The sequence below is a fragment of the Bufo gargarizans genome, chromosome 2 (genome assembly GCF_014858855.1).
Source record: "Bufo gargarizans isolate SCDJY-AF-19 chromosome 2, ASM1485885v1, whole genome shotgun sequence".
Lineage (NCBI taxonomy): Eukaryota > Metazoa > Chordata > Amphibia > Anura > Bufonidae > Bufo > Bufo gargarizans.
In genome coordinates this window covers 320,848,787-320,868,448 of record NC_058081.1, presented here as the reverse complement: position 1 = coordinate 320,868,448, position 19,662 = coordinate 320,848,787, and the positions used below count along the sequence as shown (strand labels likewise).

The following is a 19,662-nucleotide window of genomic DNA, read 5'->3' as shown; positions in this document are numbered from 1 at the left end:
GACAGGTACTACAAAATAATGTCTGATCTGCTGTGTGACATTCATTTACTATTTGCTTCTGTTTAGACAAGATTTAGACACATATAGGCTGAGTTCACACTTAACTTATTTGGTAACTGACTAACTGATGTATGAACTTAACCTTAGGGCCCATTCACACGACTATATATTTCATTCTGCGCCTGTTCCGGACCACAAAAACGGATACAGTCGTCTAAATGAGCCCTTATAAACAAATGATCCAAATGCTCAAGTCTCATTTATACTCCATTCAGGCCTTATGTAGTAAAATTAGCTTAGTTTTAGCCAGTGTGAAAGATAATAGCACTGATTTCTGTTGTGACCGTTTTTTATCAAAGAAGGGAATAGTCACAACATACAATAGTAGAGTAGATCTAACTTCGAATTTGGCTATATGTAAAAGGATTGTTCATCTTGAGTCCTGACCTTCGGAGGGACGCATACTTACTTGCTCCTTGCCACTGGGTCCCAGTCCTTGGCTGACGCTCTGTGTAACCTTCATCAAACAGCCAGCTGACACAGAGAGACAGTGGGACACAGAAGGAGCCAGGAGCTGGTAAATATGCTTTCTTCTGCAGGTCCAGCCACATAGGGAGTCTGTCTGAAAGGCTCCCTGAAGATGAACAGCCCCTTTAAAAGGGTTTTCTGAGATTTTAAAGGGATTCTGTCATCTGGATTTTAGTGACAGATCTTTTAACATCATCACATCAGTCTGCTCGTTTTGTATTAAAATATACTAGTATTACTACCCTAAGTGTTGTTATTTGTCTAGAAAATCACTTTTATTAATATGGTAATTACCTGAGTAAGGAGCCCAAGGGGCTGTCCCTCCAGCCGTTGGAGCCCAGACGCGCCCCTTCTCCTGGAGCCCAGCACCGCCCCACTGCTAATTTAGTCACTCCTCATCGTCGGGTGTAATGCTGAGCCATAAGCCCGCGCATGCTCTGTGGATACACATGTCAGCGCCTGGAATAGGCCTCACAGGACACACTGAACATGTGCCGGCCGGCAATGAGGAGTGAATAAATTAGCAGTGGGGCGGTGCTGGGCTCCAGGAGAAGGGGCGCGTCTGGGCTCCAACGGCCGGAGGGACAGCCCTTTGGGCACCTTACTCAGGTAATTACCATATTAATAAAACTGATTTTCTAGACAAAGGACACTTAGGGTAGTAATACTAGTATATTTTAATACAAAACAAGCAGAGTGATGTGATGTTAAAAGATCTGTCACTAAAATCCAGGTGACAGAATCCCTTTAATACTGATGACTTCTGGATAGGTCATCAGTATCTGATTGAGGGTTTGACACCCGGGACCCCACCTAAGGATAGGTCATCAGTATTAAAATCTCAGAAAACCCCTTTAAGGCAAACATAATAAAGAGAAACTACTGTGAAGTGTATTATTTTGTAAAGAGTGTTATGGGTAGAGCATTGTTTCCTGGATCATCTTCTAGTCTTATGTATATTTATAGTCTTTCTGCCTCACAGTTACAACGGCCTGGAATTGAAGACGTGGCTGTGCTGAAAAAAGAGCTCATCCAGGTCCAGACGCTGATGGACAAAACCACTTTGGAACGTGAAAAAGAATCGGAGAAGTTGAAAGACGAGTGCAAGCAACTGCAAATGCAAAATGCTAATTCTGAGGTAAACAAGGGGCAGTGATACCGGACCTGTCATCTTAGAACCAAGCCACGTCCTCTACCTAATTAGGTAGTAGTGTATAGGTATAGTGCACTGGTGACTAGGTGTCAGTGAGTGGAAACTGGAATCCCATGGAGTCTAATCCATCAGTACTGACGCGATTGTGTAAGGCTAGGTCTACACGACGACATTTGTCGCGCGACAATTTTTATAATGATAGTCTATAGTGTTGTGCTGCGACTGTGACGCGACAGTGGCAAAAAATCCATTCGAAATGGATTTTTCTGCGACTGACGCAGTCGCAGCATGTTGCAGTGCGACACCATAGACTATCATTATAAAAATTGTTGCGCAGCATTGGTGCAACATCAATGTCGCGCAACACATGTTGGAGTGTAGTTGTGCCTTATGTGATGTCGTGCGACAAATGTCGTTGTGTAGATCTAGCCTAAGACTGGGAAGTACATTGCTGCAGGCGAAATATGGGAATTGGGATTGTATGCTCTTTCCTCTACTTTTCCATTTGCCATATACATTCTTGTCTCTTCTGGAGCTTGGGCTGTTTGTGTTCATTTTGCTTGTGAGTGACATCTAATACCATGCATTGTCCGCTTTCATCAAACTATTCCATACGCTTCCTTGAACAGCGCAAAATTTTGATAGGAACATATGTCAGGTAATTACTTGCGTTAAAGGCATATTAACCCTCTACACTGGTACCATTTAGGACAGGGATCAGCAACCTCCGGCACTCCAGCTGCTGTGAAACTACAACTACCAGCATGCAAATATGCTAGGCTGCTCTTCTAACTCCCATAGAAGTGAATGGAGCACTCTGGGAGTTGTAGTTTCTGAACAGCTGGAATGCCGGAGGTTGCTGATCCCTGGTGTAGGAAATGGTGGTACAGAGATATAATTGAATAACCTTATTTTATAGCTGACCAAAATAATTTATACAGGAAATGGGGGATAACTGATGGGTGGGGATCCAGCCGCTGAGACCCCCACCCCCCTAATCCTGAGACAGGGGTCCCTTTCCTCTATCTGAATGGATCGTCAGATCGAGCATGCGACTTTGGGACTGTCAGTTAGCGTTGTACTCTGTTATTTACGGCAGCCCCACTGGGAATCAGTGGAGCTGCATTCGTAGAATTTGGAGGGGGGTCCCAGCAATTGGTACCCCTTCCGTATCCTTGGATAAGGTGAAACCTTTAAATGTTGCACGACCTCTTTAACATAAAGGCTCTAAATGTTTTAAATGATATGATTGTATCTCTTGATATTTCTTTCTCTCTTTACGCTCTTACGCTCTGAATTTGATCATGAATCTGTTTTGCAATAGAATTGCCTGAAAAACAAAAACCGTGTTGACAACTTGCCGTCATTTTATGGTTTTTGCAGCCTGTTCTGTGACAGCGAATATAGTATGGCAGCAGTGTGTTAGAACAGCCATAGGGTTATAGGGAATCTTGAAGATCCAGTTTTAATAGTAATTTGCTACAGGCAAAAGTATACACTCTAAATAACAATTTTCTACTCCACAACGAGAAATTGCAGGCCTTCATTTGCTGATCACCTTTCATCCATCATCTTTGTCATTTTCTCTCTTTGTCTGCTTGCTCTTGGAGATAATCCCATTCAAGGTAATAGAAATGCTGCATAAAAGGACTATCGAACACTGAAGCACCCTTGTCTTTATAAAGGATAGGCTACTTTCACACTGGCGTTTTGGTTTCCGTTTGTGAGATCCGTTCAGGATCAGTTTTGCCCTAATGCACTCTGAATGAAAAAGGATCCGGTCAGAATGCATCAGTTTGCCTCCAATCAGTCACCATTCTGTTCTGGAGGCGGACACCAGAACGCTGCTTGCAGCGTTTTTCTTTGTCTGACGAAGCAGAGCCAAAAGTATCTGTTTTCTATTGTGTCAGAGAAAACTGATCCGTCCCCATTGACTTTCAATGGTGTTCAAGACGGATCCGTTTTGGCTATGTTACAGATAATACAAACGGATCTGTGCTGAACGGATGCATGCGGTTGTATTATCTGAACGGATCCGTCCCCATTGACTTACATTGTGTGCCAGGACAGATTTGTTTTCTGTGGCACAATAGAAAACAGATCTGTCCCCCATTGACTTTCAATGGTGTTCAAGACGGATCAGTTTTGGCTATGTTACAGATAATACAAACGGATCCGTTCTAAACGGATGCATGCGGTTGTATTATCTGAACGGATCCGTCCATGACAGATCCACACCAAACGCGAGTGTGAAAGTAGCCTAACCTGCTGATAATTGGTTGGCATTAGATGATGCTGGAAAGGATATTCTTCCGCATGCTACTTTTTGTTGGCTTTTCTTGAGCGTAACTGTAAAGCTGGTTTACTCTTTGATGAACTTGAAGCTTGAAATCCAGATCCTTTCTTGTGTAATGCCTTCTCTTCACATTGCTGCTGTTATCTTTTTCGTACAAATAACTATGAAATTAAATGGGCTTTCCAAGACTTTTCTGGTGATGACCTGTCCTCTGCTAGGTCATCAGTATCTGACTGGTGGGGTCTGACACCCGGGACCCCCGCTGGTCAGCCTTTTCTCAGCTCACCAAGCACAGCACCGTACATTGTATAGTGGCTGAGCTGCACCTAGGTCCTGTGACCAGTGAATGTGACATTACATGGCCTAAGCTACTGTGCCTTCTCAAACAGCTGATTGACAGGGGTCCCAGGTGTTGGACTCCCAGGTGTATTATGTCCCCCAAGTAGCATGTGACCGCAGTGACGTGCTGCTTGTGGGCAGAGTGATATATAGTGGGAAAAAATTCAGGATAAGGACTGATTTACTATGATCGGGCCAGGAAATACAGTCCGTGTGTTGGCCACATCTCCCGGGCCGACTGCAGCTCCCCTGACCCGAACTGACTGTATCATAGTGATTTATAATACAGTTTGTATCTGATCACAGGGATATTGCCGTAGCAATAGTCCCGTGATCAGATAGAGACATATCATAAGGTACTATGATACAGTCCATTGGGGTCAGAGGAGCTGTGTTCTACCTGGCAGATGTGGTAGACACATGGACTATGTTTCCCGGGGCCAATCATGGTCATGTTCATGAGCCCTAACATGTAGTTTACTAATGTAAACCTTTGCTCATTCTGGGATTTGGATACAGTGAAGGCGGTTATTCACTAATTAGGGCTGATTGCTGACAGTGGGGGAATGGGGGGTAGTAGGAAAAAAAATGGCGATCTGGGCGTCTTATGTGATTACTACTCATGTAATACTGCAAATAATAGTCTATGAAGCTGGTGACAGATTTCCTTTTAACCTGCTGCCCACAAAGGTCCTCCTGAACATTTGATTGAGGCCTGTGTTATGTGCTATAGGCTTGTCTGGCTTTCTCCCCACTATGATTTAGGGCTCATGCTGGCTGAGCCTGTGCTGCGCACTGCAAATTGTGGTCCGCAATGCTCTGCACCGATCATGGGGCAGCCGCATGTGGATCGCGGACCCATTCACTTGAATGGGGTCCAGGATCCGCATCCGACGGTCCGCACTGCAAAAAAGTAGTGCATGCACTACTTTTTTTTGTGGTCCGAAGGCATGGACAGAAAACCCATGGAAGCACTTCGTAGTGCTTCCGTGGGCTTCCGATCTGTGCCTCCATTCCGCACCGCATCTCCCGATTTGCGGACTCATTCAGGTGAATAATCCCGCATCCGTGGTGTGGGGTGCACACGGCCGGTGCCCGTGTATTGCGGGCCACAATTATGGCCACGGCCGGGCAGCTTACAGAGATCGGTTTCCCTCTGTCTCTAAATGATCTTATAATGCGAGTGATTCTTTTTATATGTATTGGAGAATTTTCATGTAGGCAATTCCCTAATAAATGTCAGTCTGCTTCCTATAGCCTCACTGCTCCTCATCACTATTTGCATCTAGCATAGGCTTTTTATGTTATCCACAGCATTGTATCCATAAATTAGTAGTAGATGTAAAATACAATCTGCAGGATATACACGTTTCTGGCTGTTATCGTTAATGCAACAAAAAGACTTCTGCCTAAGGAGGGAACGGGTGTTAAATCCCAGCTAGCTGTAAGATACTTACTTTGTCCTGAACTACAAGAGCTGCCACTCGCTGTGTGGAGGATCGCAGGGTTTTACTAGTAGACGTAGTACTTTGCTAGTTTTTTCCCTTCTTCCATCCTATGTTGTTTTTGGGGATAATGTAAGAGACCTGATAAACTTCCATATTGGTTTACACTACCCTCATCTTTCTTCTTCCATAGACCACTATTAACCAGTTAAAGGCTGAACTTGAAAAAGGACCCCAGGAAGTTGCAGTTTATATCCAAGAACTGCAGCAACTGAAAGCGTCCTTGACTGAGCTGTCGCAGAAGAATGAGGTACAGTATGTGTCATGCCCGCCAGCACGTATGTGGAAACTCAGTAGACATTTGTGATTTGATGCCTCCTTTCCGCTCTGTTTTGACATTGCATTAGTGCAGATCCATTCATTCCATCCGGCATTCAGCCGTTTCAGACCTATTAACCTTCGTCAGTGCAGCCATGGCTTGGTTCCTGGGACATAAAGGACAATTTGCTGGACATTTATTTCCACCCTCAGTTGTGACCTTCCCAAATATTACTTACTGTATTAAGTTACATTGTTAGTATGGTTGAAAAAAATATTATTTCATTTTAAGAATTCAGCTGAGCCCTTCTAAAGCTTTCCACTGTTCCTGCGGTGACCACGTCCTGAGCAAGTCTATTCCACAGATTCACAGTTCTTACCGTACAGAAGCCTTGGCGCCTTTAGAGACTGAACTTTTTCTTCTGCAGATGGAGGCAGCCCCCCCTTGTCTTTTGAGGGGATTTTACCGGATTTTTTTTTTTTTTTAGGTTTATTTTTATTTTTAATTGTTTAGCACCATTCGTATGTTCTGATTCCGTCCTCCAGAGAAGTAGTGTATTCGTGGGGCCAACGTGGGAATATGGTTACTAGGTCTTATGATAACTTTTTGAAAAGTACCACTTTATATTTTGTTGGACACTTGAGAAGATGAGCTGTAAACACATTCTTCAAAGGCAGGAATATCATCTGATTTCTTAAAGGGGTTATCAAAGACCATATGCTGGGCCCCTCACAATGAATATACTTACCTGGCTCCCAGCTTCCTGCGCCGCTCCTGGACCCCGCACTGCCGCTGCTGCTTCTCCCCGTACGCAAATGAAAACATCCAATGACTTGTCCCTGTCCCCACCTGCCATTGGCTGCTCCCCTCCAACACTGGATGTTTTCATCTGCGCACGGGGAGAAGCGGCGGTTCGGGGACCAGGAGCGGCACGGGGAGCCAGGTAAGTATATTCATTGTGAGGGGCCCTGGATATGGGGGAGCATTTTATAGCCTTGGATAACCCCTTTTAAGTGTACATATGTACTTGCCATGATCCTTTTAGCTTGAAAAACTGATGGAAGTGACAATCATTGACACAGAATGGTAAAATCAACATTATTAATTTGTCTTTGGGTTTTTAAATTTCACAGACGTTGGTGGAGAAACTTCTAAAGAAGGAGCTGGAGTACACTCAGCTGGAAGAGAAGCAAAATGAAGAGATTATGTCCAGGAAGAACTTGCAAGTAAATCTCAACCATAAAGATGTGGAGTGCCAGCAGCTCCAGTCACGGCTGTCTGCCAGTGAAGCGTTGCTGCAGACCCTGAAAACGGAGGTGGCTGAGAAAGGAGAAGCCAACCAGAAACTGAAAGTGGAGCTGTCTGAAGTGGAGATCAAGCACCAGAATCTCAAGGCTGGGTTCAAGCAGCTTCAACAACAGCGGGAAGAAAAGGAGCAGCATAGTTTACAACAGCAGAGTGAGATTAACCAGGTGACACATTCACACATTGACATTCACTGTCTACATGTATAAACCAGGCTTTAGTGAGGACGCAAGAACGTTTTTACTTAAGGGTTATCCTATTGGTAGCCTGCATTCTCACAATACTGTCATTTGTAGATTTCTGAATGTTACTGTAGTGTACTTCAGGGTAGGTCATCAATATCAGATCGGCAGGGGTCCGACACCCGGCGTCCCTGCCGATCAGCTGTATGAAGGGAAGGCACACACATGCGGTTTCTCTTCCTGCTTGCTATAGACAGCAGCAGCAAGCAGGAAGAGATATGGGAGACGGCGCGTGCACACTGCATGCACCTTCCCTTCATAGAGATGATCGGCGGGGGTGCTGAGGATAGGTCATCAATATTAAATGCCCGGAGAACCCCTTTAAGCTGACCATACACATTCCTTAGCTGTCGGCCCAATGATTGTTCTGCTGACAGCTCTTTCCCGTATCCCTCCTTGCTCCCCCATACACATATATGTTCGGCTCAGTTGAAGGTGTATGCGTATGCTATGGAGAGAGCGGAGAAAGCCGCTGCCAGACACTTGTGATGGTGGCTTATCTTCCCGGAGAACAAATAAAAAATATTAATTCCGCCCGATCCTTTTCTCCCCCGACATCATGTGTCAGGGGAGAGTTGGAAGATCCCCACACCCATTACTGTGTCAGCTGAACTTGCCGTTCTCAACTAAAGTATAATGTGTATGGCCAACTTTAGGCACAGAGAAAGATGCAAAACAAAAATGTTGAAGCATCCCCAGTGTAGCTTACATTTCTTCCTTTTATACTTAAAGGGGTATTCCCATCACAGACAATGGGCGCATATTGCTAGGATATGCCCCCATTGTCTGATAGGTGCGGGTCCCACCACTGGGACCCACACCTACAACGAGAACGGAGCGGGGAGAGCTGTGGCTGGAGGACCCCGGATTTCCCACGGTCCGTCCACCAACAAGCGCTGCTCCCATAGAAGTGAATGGGAGTGCACTGCGCATGCGAGGCCCCTGCTCCCATTCGTTTCTATGGGGCAGACGGAAATAGCTGAGCCAGAGCTCGGCTATTTTCGGCGGCCCCATAGAAATGAATGGAGGGCAGCTGCGCATGTGCAGTGCGCCCTCTGTTCATTTCCCCACTCCGTTCTCATTGTAAGTGCGAGTCCCAGAGGGGGACCCGCACCTATCAGACAATGGGGGCATATCCTAGTGATATGCCCCCATTATCTGTGATGGGAATACCCTTTTAAGAACAAGGGACTCTCAGTAAGTTCTGTAGTGTTTGTATGGTTTCACACACTGGAGTAGTTTGAGAATTGCTGCATTAGAACCCTATACCTCTGACATCTGAATACAACCCCCATTCACAAACCATGATGCTGTCATGCTCGTATTGCGAACTGTAAACCACAGGTCTGCAAAATAACAGGCACCGGCCATGTGAACCACGCATTGTGGTGCAGACCCGCTGACTTCAGTGGGTCTGCGATCCGCAAGGTGCAGCAAAAAATAGGCTATGTCCTATCTTTTGCAACGTGGAGGCATGGATTGGAAGCACGCTGTAACACAAGGTAGCCCTCCCGTGTGCTTCTGGGTCCGTGCCTCTGCGCCGCAGAAGATGGAACGTGTCCCATCTTTCCCCGCTTTTTGCAGATTGTGGACCCATTGAAGTCAGTGGGTCCGCACTGTGATACAGAGTTTACATGGCCTGTGCCTGTGTTTTGTGGACCCCTGGTTTGCTGTCTGCAATACGGGCACTGTGGTCATGTGAATGGGGCCTTATTAACCATATTAATGGGGGTCACACATTTGTGTATATTTGGTATACTCTGATCTTGTGTAGATACCCAGATAATGCATAATAGATGTCCTAGTAAACTAAAATACTAATGTTTAGATTGTCTGTAATACTGTCGGATGGAATATTTTTTTTCCATACACTTATCATGTAGTATAAAGCTTTATTATATGTATCCACGGTCATGGCTTATAAATGTGTGCTTGCACCGTTCATAGATGTGCAATTAAATAGGCTTTTACAGCGAGGCTCTGTAAATGTTTGGGTGTTGTGTTTTACTGGAAGTCAGGTTGTATGAGACAGATCCATGGAAAGTACCTGGCAGTCAACTTTAAGCTCCTGTCTTTTCAGCTCCACAGCAAATTACTGGAGACGGAGCGCCAACTAGGGGAGGCGCATGGGAGGCTGAAAGAGCAGAGACAGCTGTCCGCTGAGAAACTGATGGACAAGGAACAGCAGGTGGCAGATTTGCAGCTGAAGCTTTCACGTGCTGAGGAGCAGGTCTGAATGTTTGCTCTGCACTTATATTTCTAGCTACTGCCAGTCTCTGAAGGTCTGAACCTTTCACCTTGTGTAAACTGTTTTATGTTCCAGTCAGCATACATGTGTGTATTTATAAGTCTTCTACTTCTGTCACCGGTTTTAATTATTAGTTTAAAATATTTTAAATTTTTTTTTAAGTTTAACCTATTTAAAATATTCGATCCTAAACTGCTGAAAATGGGGTACGGGTAATGTTCTCTCCAACATATTTGGTGGAACTATTCCCATTTGTTTTCTGGTGTGATATTTAGTACGAACTTTTTAGTGCTCATCTCCAGACTTACAGTTTTTGCAGACAGAGAGATTCTTTATGAGTAGTCATGTCCAGGGGAAAAGTGTGGACATTTTGCCATCACATCTATATGAACCTTCCAAACATGTTAAAATGTAGTTGGGCCCCCAATCTTCTGGGCCGGTTTTTCACAAGTATGGAGTGCTTTTGTAGGAATTTGAGCCCATTCAGATATAGATTATTTGAGAAGTCTGGAACTGATTTTGGACCTGACAAGATGGTCTACTGATTGGCACTGGGGCATAGTCTTGCTGACGCAGGAAAGGCCCTTCCACAAACTTTTGCCCTTGTTACAATACAATTATCTACAGTAGGACACATTTACTATAGTGTCTGTGCTTGTTTTTAGGCATAAGAATGCTGTTTTAGGCTGTCTTATTTTTTTTTAAATTGCATTTACTAATGAGAATGCGCCTGTTTTGGGGGCATTTGTGCTGAGTTTTCTAAATTTTTGCTCCCATATTCCCATTTATTGATGTAGGTGCGTCTTATGTTGCACCTGATTAAGTCCCAAAAACAGTCTAATTTCTACTCCAATCCAGGGCTCGTGTACTTCTCTTCGTCTGTTTTAAGTGGCGCAACATTTTGCCTAAAAAAATCGCCCTTTTATGGAGACGTGCACCTAATGTCAGGTCACTTGCCCAACATTTTCATGAGCATACTAATTAGACCAGTCTTAGCGAAAATCAACCTGTCATACTGAGAAACTAACCACCAAAGGTCATACTAATAGCCTAATGCAGGAAGTGCTGTGAGAGATTTAATAAATAGCAGGCAAAAGAAAGACGGACGAAGCAAATAAGCAAAGCCTGTCTAATTTTACACCTCAAAACAGGCGAGGTTGATAAATGGGCCCCAATGTCTTTTCATGCTGTAGTTGTGTCAGTGTTTGAGATAGCAGCAATAAGGGGTGGAACTTGTACACGGCAGATCAGCGTGGGGTGAGGAGAAGCATCCACGGAGGGCAGCTTTTAAGGTCTGTAGATAGGGAGGAAAGTAAACACATGGCAGTTGGCATGGGGAAGGCAGCAGCATCCTGGATTCACATATTTCACATCCAACATGTATTATGTCCATTTGAGAAAAATCTGAAACTAGGAGCAGGTTATATATGTAAAAATCTTTTTTTCTCATGCCAAAGTTGTCGTTGGCTTGCCTTCAGGGTGAAGAGGATGTGGAAGATTAAACATGAGAACCCTTATTTTGTTCACAGCTTAAAGAAATAACCTCTGAATCGGCCGATCTACAGCATCAGCTGGAGAAAATTCGACAGCAACATCAGGAACAGCAAACTCTTCAGCAAACCACTACATCCAAACTGAGGGAAGCCCAGGTAAATGCAGTCAAGTGTGTCGTCATTGGTAATGCACAGGCGGTGTATTCATAAGTGCCTCCGCTCTCCCTATGAATGACAAACCAACGTGGGGACAGTTGGAGGACATCCCCGCCACATGAATACAGTAGACTCTACACTGTGAGTTCGCTGTATTCTTTCACCACTCCTAATATCATTTTGGCTAATGGGGGTATAGACCTGTATCTGTAATTTGCTGTCCCCCTATACTTGGCGGAGAACTGCGGTCAGAACGTTGTTTGGATTTTTACAGTAGTTTGTGCTTTGTGTGATTTGTATGCAGTAATTTTATTTCTTTATACGATTTAATTGCCCAGTTGTAATTGTATTTTCTACTATATAATTACTTGATGCCTTATGAATGCTTTCAGAATGACCTTGAGCAAGTTTTACGCCAAATTGGGGACAAAGACCAAAAAATTCAAAACCTTGAGGCCTTGCTGGAAAAAAGCAAAAAAAATATTTCTTTACTTGAGAAAGAGAGGGAAGACCTATGTGCCAAAATTCAAGCTGGTGAAGGAGAGACTGCTGTCCTCAGCCAGCTACAAGAGAAGAACCACACTCTGCAGGAGCAGGTATGAATGACGTATACCAGTGTCTAATTCCAGAAGTTATTTCTAAGAACTCGTACAGCCGTACCTACCCTGCCAGGTGCTTGTGCTCTCTGGCTTGTTTTGATCTGATCATTACTTAGCAGTTATAATTAAACCTTAGGATACCAGCACCGTACATGTACAGCACAGGTATCAGGGTCACTAATCCCAGCGCCGTACAGCTACGGAGCTCTGATCGGGCGGGCACAAGAGCTGCGCCTACCCAATCAGCGGTAGGAGTCCGGCCGGCTGTCATTAACACTTGCAAACACGGGACCCAATAGCAGGGAAGGCAGCCTGATGTCTTCCTTAGGCATCGTGGCTGCCTTCCGTGAGAGCCAGCCCCCTGGATCTCATAGGCAAGCAGGCTGTAAGTGTATTACAGTAAGTAATACATTTACAGCCAATACATTACAATACAGAAGTATTGTAATGCATTGTAAAGAGGATCAGACCCCCAAAAGTTGAAGTCCCAGAGTAGGACAAAAAAGAAAGTTAAAAAAGAAAGTTTTCCAAAAAACTTAAAAGTTTCAAGTAAAAAAAAAAAACATTTTCCCAAAATAAAGTCAAAAAAATAAAAAAAAATTGTAAAAGGGGAAAAAAAGACATATTAGGTATCGCCGCATCTGTATCGACCGGCTCTATTAAAATACCACATGATCCACCCTGTCAAGTGAACACCGTAAAAAATATATAAAAACTGTCAAAAGAGCCATTTCTGGCCACCTTGCTTCACAAAAAGTGTAATATCAAGCGATCAAAAAGGCGTATTTAGCCTAAAATGGTGTCAATCAAACCATCATCTCATCTCGCCCCTACCTAAGACAATCGCCCCAAAAATAAAAAACAATAGGGCTCTCAGAAAATGGCAACACAAAAACAAGATTTTATTCTGTTCAACAATGATTTCACTGTGTAAAACTTAACAAAAATAAAAATGATAGACCTATTATGTATCGCCGAGTCCGTAACAACCTGCTCTATAAAAATATGACATTGTATGCCCCCTCAGGTGAATGCTGTGAATTCTTTTTTTTTAAACCATGCCAAAACGCCTATTTATTTTTTTCACCTTGCCTCACAAAAAGTGAGCCAAGGTGATCCAAGCGATCAAAAAGTCTTATGTACCCCCAAATGGTACCAATTAAATGTCACCTCATCCTGCAAAAAATGAGTCCCCACATGAAACAATCACTTAAAAAATAAAAACCAATGGCACCCGTAAACTAATTCATCAAAATCTGTGCTGCAAATTCCTGCCATGTGCCCCCACAGGAGTTTACCACCACATATGGGGTGTTGCCATATTCAGGAGAAAATGGGTAACAAATTATGGGGTGCTTTTTCTCCTGTTACCCCTTGTCAAAATGAAATATTTGGGGCTAAAGCAACACTTTATTGGAAGAAACAAAACTTTTCATTTTCACAGCCAAGCGTTTCCAACTTCTGTAAAACTCTTAGGGGGTCAAAGTGGTCAGCAGTACCCCCTTTAATATATTATTTGAAGGGTGTATTTTTTAAAATGGGGTCACTTTTTTAGGGTTTCTACTGTAGGGGTACGTCATGTTATCTTCAAATACAGAATTGTGCCTAAAAACCATTATGGCAAAATCTGCCTCCAAAATCCATATGGCGCTCCTTTCCTTCTGACTACTGCCACGTACCCATAGAGCAGTTTACTGCCACATATGGGGTATTTATGTAAACTGAAGAATCAGAGTAATGTATATTGAGGTTTATTTTGCTGTTAACCCTTGCTTTGTTGAAAGAAAAAATAGATTAACATAAAAAATCTACCAAAAAAGTCAAATTTTACCTCCATTTTCCTTTAATTCTTGTGGAACACCTCAAGGATTAACAACGTTTGTAACATCAGTTTTGAATATTTTGTGGGGTGCAGTTTTAAAAATGGAGTCATTTATGGGATGTTTCCATTACGTAAGCCCCTCAAAATCACTTTATAACTGAATTAGTGCTTAAAAAAATGGTTTTGGAAATTTTGTTGAGAATTTGAAAAATAGCTTCTAAACTTCTAAGCCTTCCAACGTCCTAAAAAAATATATTAATTTATGCCAACATAAAGCAGACATATGGGGAATGTTGATTGATAACCATTTCTCGCCCATTTTCCTTGGGGAACACAGAAGATCTTGGTATAGCTCAGCTCCCTAGGAGGCGTGACACTAAGTGAAAACTGTTAAGCCCCTCCTCCAGCAGCCTGGAGAGAGAGACTGCCAGTTTTTTGCTTAGTGTCCAAGGAGGCAAGACGCTCCCTGCTCTGCAGGGCTGTTTCTCGCCCAGTTTCCTTGGGGGACACAGAAGACCTTGGGTATAGCTCATCTCCATAGGAGGCGTGACACTAAGTGAAAGCTGTTAAGCCCCTCCTCCACAGCTATACCCTCAGCCTGGAGAGAGAGGCTGCCAGTTTTTGCTTAGTGTCCAAGGAGGCAAGACACTCCCTGCTCTGCAGGGCTCTTTTCTCCTTGTTTAAATTTTTATTTTTACTTTTTCTTTTCTTTTTGTTCCAGATCATCAGGGACAACAGAGACGCACTAGACCTCTCTGTTTCTCCCGGGGTCGAGCTGCGCCAGTGTCGGTCACCCGCACTGCTGCCTCCCCCACAGAAGGCAAGGTGGACCAGGGCAGCCCTGCTCCCCTGTATCCCGCCAGCGCAAGGGTCGCCCGCACGCCAAGCCCCTCTTCCAGCGTCCTGCCACTACGGTGCCAGTAGCTGAAGGGGCGACCCTGCTGGAATGGACCGAGGGTGAAGACGGCTGTGGTAAGAGAGTGGCTTCTCCAGCCCTACGTCCCCCCCCTACCACCACCACCCGGTCTCCTGCGGGCCTGACCCCCATACTGTGCCTCTGAACAGCTTCATAGCTGTGAGGGTAAATGCCTTGCCTATGTGGTAGAGGTCATGAGTTCGAATCCCTTCCACTGCTGGATCTAGGCTGGCCCCTGGGGTGCCGCAAGGCGGCAATCTGCTCCCTGCTCCCCCCCCCCCCCCCCCCCCCCGGCCCCCATAGGACATGCAGCCCCCTTTATCTTTTGATGTCCCGCCGGTATATAATACTACGCGGGCACCCGATCTCAGGGTCCCCCCATCTCCTTACCGGAGCGTTGCTCAGGGCCTGGGGCCCCGCTCCTGAGGAACGCTGCACTCTCACTGGCCTCCAGCCGGCATGGACATTCCGGTGCGGCCGGGCCGCCATCGGGCCTGCGGGCCCGCAATTCCGGCACTCCATTTGGGCCCCTGACTCTTCCGGCCTGCGGGGTGGGCTCCCGCGGCCGGTTTAATGCGCCGCTCCGCCTCAGTCCCGGCGGTATATCATACTATGCGGCCCCGGTCGGCCGGGCGCCGCACAAATTTAGGCCCCCGGCTTTACGGCCTACTAGGCCGCGAAATTCTGGCCTTTGTTGGAGGGGGCGGGTACTTCTCCCGGCGCGTATTCTTCCCGCCTGGGGCTTCCTCCGCCCCCAGTGGATCGCAGCGCCGGCCCCCAGGCCGGCTCCCTGTTAACCCTTTGGGTGCAGGCCGGCTCCCAATGGGCCTGTATGGTTGGCCACCCCCTTTTTTTCTTGCATCAAGTGAATCTGTGCCCCTATATGGTGGTTCCCCTTTAGCCTCAGAGAGGCTGTTAAAAAAAAAAAAAAAAAAAATAATAATAATAATAATAAAGAAATAAATAAGATATGAAATAATAATGAATAAACAGATGTCTAACAGATTCTTGTGGGCTGCGCAGGACGCTGCAGCCTCATCGTAGTAGTGCTGCCTGTCTGCATGCCCCCCTTCCATAGGCGGCATGGTTTCGCGCTCCCAGCCTGCGTCGCTGCCAGGTGCATTTCCCCTTTTAGGCGGTTTCTTGCCCTCTCCCGGGATGCAGCGCGGGCCAAGTGCATGCGGTCAATTCTGTAGGCAGAATTCGTCTCCCTCTCCAGGTATGGAGGCGGGATACTGCACTCTCCCTGGCTGCGGGCTGGCCCTGTGTATGACCTTCTTAAGGCGGATTGCTGCAGTTTCACCGGATACGGTGCTGGCCATGTGCACGTCCCCCTTCCATAGGCGGAACGCTGCACTCTCACTGGATTCGCTGCCAGCCGTGTGCGTGACCCCCTTCCATAGGCGGAATACTGCACTCTCACCGGATACGGTGCTGGCCATGTGCACGTCCCCCTTCCATAGGCGGAACGCAGCACTCTCGCTGGATTCGCTGCCGGCCGTGTGCGTGACCCCCTTCCATAGGCGGAATACTGCACTCTCACCGGATACGGTGCTGGCCATGTGCACGTCCCCCTTCCATAGGCGGAACGCTGCACTCTCACTGGATTCGCTGCCGGCCGTGTGCGTGACCAACTTCCATAGGCGGAATACTGCACCCTCACCGGATACGGTACTGGCCATGTGCACGTCCCCCTTCCATTGGCGGAACGCAGCACTCTCGCTGGATTCGCGGTCGACCATGTGCGTGACCCCCTTCCATTGGCGGAACGCTATACTCTCACTGGATTTGTTGCCGATCATGTGCATGTCCCCATTTTATTAGGCGGAAATCTGCACTCTCACCGGATGCGGTGCTGGCCAGGTGCACGACACGCTTCCATAGGCGGAACGCTGCACTTTCACTGGATTCGCGGCTGGCCATAGGCATGACCCCCTTCCATAGGTGGTATGCTGCACTCTCATTGGATTCGCTGCCGGCCTTGGGCACGCCTCCTTCCCTCAGGCGGCATGCATACACTCCCTCTGTCTGTGGTTGTTCTCTCGCTGGTGCGTTGCTGGCCATGTGCATGAACCCCTTCCATGGCGGGGTGCTTGCACTCTCGCTGGATCCGCTGTCAGCCATGTGCATGGCCCCTCTTCCGTGGGCGGTGTACGCACTCTCACTGGATTCGCTGCCGGCCATGGGCATGCCTCCCTTCCTCAGGCGACATACACACATTCTCACCGACTGTGTTTGTCTCTCGCCAGTACGTTGCTGGCTATGTGCATGACTCCCGTACATGGCAGGGTGCTCTCACTCTCCCTGGTTGAGATGCTGGCCATGTGCATGGAATCCCCCCCCCCCCCCCCACTCTTTTTTTCCGGGCGGCATACTGCGCTCTAGCCGGATACGTTACTGGCCATGAGCATGGCCTCTAACATGGGTGGAACGCTTGCACTCCCATTGGATTCGGTGCTGGCCTTGTGCGTGACCACCCCTCATTCCATGGGCGGACTTTTGCACGCTCATGAGATTCACGGCTGTCCTTGTACGTGCTGTGCTGGACTTGTACATGTCCCCTTCATTGGCGGAGTGGTTGCACTCTCACAAAGTTCGGTGTTGGGGGAATTATTGCACGCTCTCTTAATGCTAGGATAACCCTGTGCATGTCCCCCTTTCACTAGGTGGACCTCCTGCGCTCCTGCTGGATTATATGGTATGTCCTATGTCTCTGGAGTAGGTACGGCCTTAGGCGTCACCCCCTTTTGGGGTGGGCCTTTGCACTCTTGCCGACTGCAGCTTGCCAGGTACATTTCCCCCCCTTTCGGGGCGGACTGCTTGCGTTCCATCGCGTGCCATGCTAGGCTTGTGCATAACTCCCTTTCAGGTTGCACTTTGCACTTCCATAGATGCTGGGGCACTCTGTGGCTGGCCCTCTTCTCTGAGTGACTTTTTTGCAGGGAGCGGCCGTTCTTGTGCGTTGTTTGGGCCGTTTATGCCTTCTCCTACCGTAGGTGGGTTGGCCTTCTCACTGCTTACGGGGCTGCTCGTACGTATGCCTCCCCTCCTTCCTGCGACATCCCTTTGTTCTCTTGGGTTACTTGCCGCAAGCCTTGCACTCGTCTCTACAGAGATCGTTCTGTCCACCTGACCCGGAGGGCTCTATGCTCTCTACTGCACCGAGCTGGGTGGTACTCATTCATTTCGTTGGCCCTTCCTCCCGGGAAGTGTTCGTGGTTCCTAGATGCGCGCTGTTGTCTGCAGCGCCCCTCGGATTCTTCGTTGGCTCTGGCAGGACTATGGTTCCTTCGCCTATTATCATTTCCTCCTCTTCGGATGCAGTGTGGTATGAGTCCTTCCTCTTGGCGCCCTCTACGCTTCGGTCTGATCTGCTACCAGGTTCGGGCCACTCTTCTCGGGAAGATCACCCAACTTCTCTTGGATGCTCGATTACCCAGGTCCGGAGGACCTCCACCTTGGGTTCTTCAGGGTATTTGCCTTCTGCGAGGCGGTGAACCGGGCGTCTCACAGTGTAGCAGGGTTCTGCTTTTGGGCTGTCCTATGGCTTCCCTGCTGCCCACTCCTCCTTTCGGTTGGGGGGTGTGATGCCGGCCTCGGTCTCGACTACCTTGTCTCGCCGGCTCTGTTTGGCTCCCCGTTCGGTACAGATCACTCCGATGTGGCTTCTGCCCCGGCCAGGCTTCAGAGGCTGTTCCTTCACTGTCCTCCCCTCTGGGGGGAGCATGGTTGTTCATGTGGATGGTTCCGGTGTTCCTTTGGTCTCGTACTGTCTCCCTTGTTCACACTGGTTGTATTAGCTGTGTGCCTCTTGCTGGGTCTACCGCGTTCTGTCCTCCCGCTGGGTGCAGATTGCGCTTTCTATTCTAGGCTATGGTCCTGCTGTAGACTTACCTTCTTGGTAACTTGGGGGGACTGCCCTTCGGTCCAGATTGTCCTTCGATCTCCCACACCAGGACTGTAGATAGTCTTCCTGTGGTGGCTACATCAGCATGGACTTTAGCCTGTATTGTCCTGGCATCTGGCGGATGCTGGGCGGACCCTTCGGTTCCCTTCCGTCTGTCCTTCTGCTCCCCCACTCCGGGTGGATACGGGGCAACGTTGCTCGGGGGCCGACGGGACCAGTTTTTTCCGACCCTTCTGCCCGTGTTACTGGTCTGCGCCTGGTCACATTGGGTTTTTACCCGCTTGCCCAGGTGACTCCAGCGGGCTCGCTACTGTTCGCTCCTGGCTGTGTTTCGTCCAGGATCTGTCGTTGGACTTAGGGTTTTTTGTCTGTGGGTAGCTGGGCATTCCCCACTCTGCCCTTCTCCCCCCCATGGTTCTGTCTTTCTCCAGTCCGGCCTGGCCTGGGACTGGGGCTCTTTTGCTTGAAGTGTCAAGTGTCGGCGCTGTCCTTCCTCTTCCAGCGTTCCCCGGCCCTCGGGGCCTGTTCAGACCTTCTTCCTCGGAGTGGCTCTTTGGTTCCTCTGTACTGTCCTCCGGTACCGCCCTGGGAGCTGCATGCTGAGTTCTCGGCGCTCCAATCTTTCCCTTGGAGCCGTTACAGCAGTTCTCTCTACCTCTTCTGTCCTGTACGGTTGTTTCCGTAGCCGTCGTGTCTCGGACGGGTGCCTGAGTGGCGGCCCTTCTTGTTCCGAGCCTTCTGTCTTTCCCCAGGTCAGGGCTGTTTCTACATCCCATGTCTTCCTTCCTTCTGAAGGTGGTGTTTGCCTATATGTTGTTTGGGCTTTGCAGTTTTTGCTTGGGGATCTCCGGCTCTTGTCGACATTCGGTCTCTTGTGTTTCCAGGCGGTCCGTG

At 47.5% G+C, this 19,662-nt stretch overlaps 1 protein-coding gene across 1 annotated transcript in view; it reads left to right on the top strand.

Annotated features, from left to right (window-relative positions):
• Nucleotides 1-19,662, top strand: part of EEA1 (early endosome antigen 1) — a 104,690-nt gene that overhangs the window by 50,668 nt on the left and 34,360 nt on the right. The window contains 6 exon segments of the mRNA XM_044280509.1: nt 1,511-1,666; nt 5,955-6,071; nt 7,214-7,552; nt 9,708-9,857; nt 11,405-11,524; nt 11,917-12,120. Of these exon segments, the coding sequence (XP_044136444.1) occupies nt 1,511-1,666; nt 5,955-6,071; nt 7,214-7,552; nt 9,708-9,857; nt 11,405-11,524; nt 11,917-12,120 (1,086 nt within the window).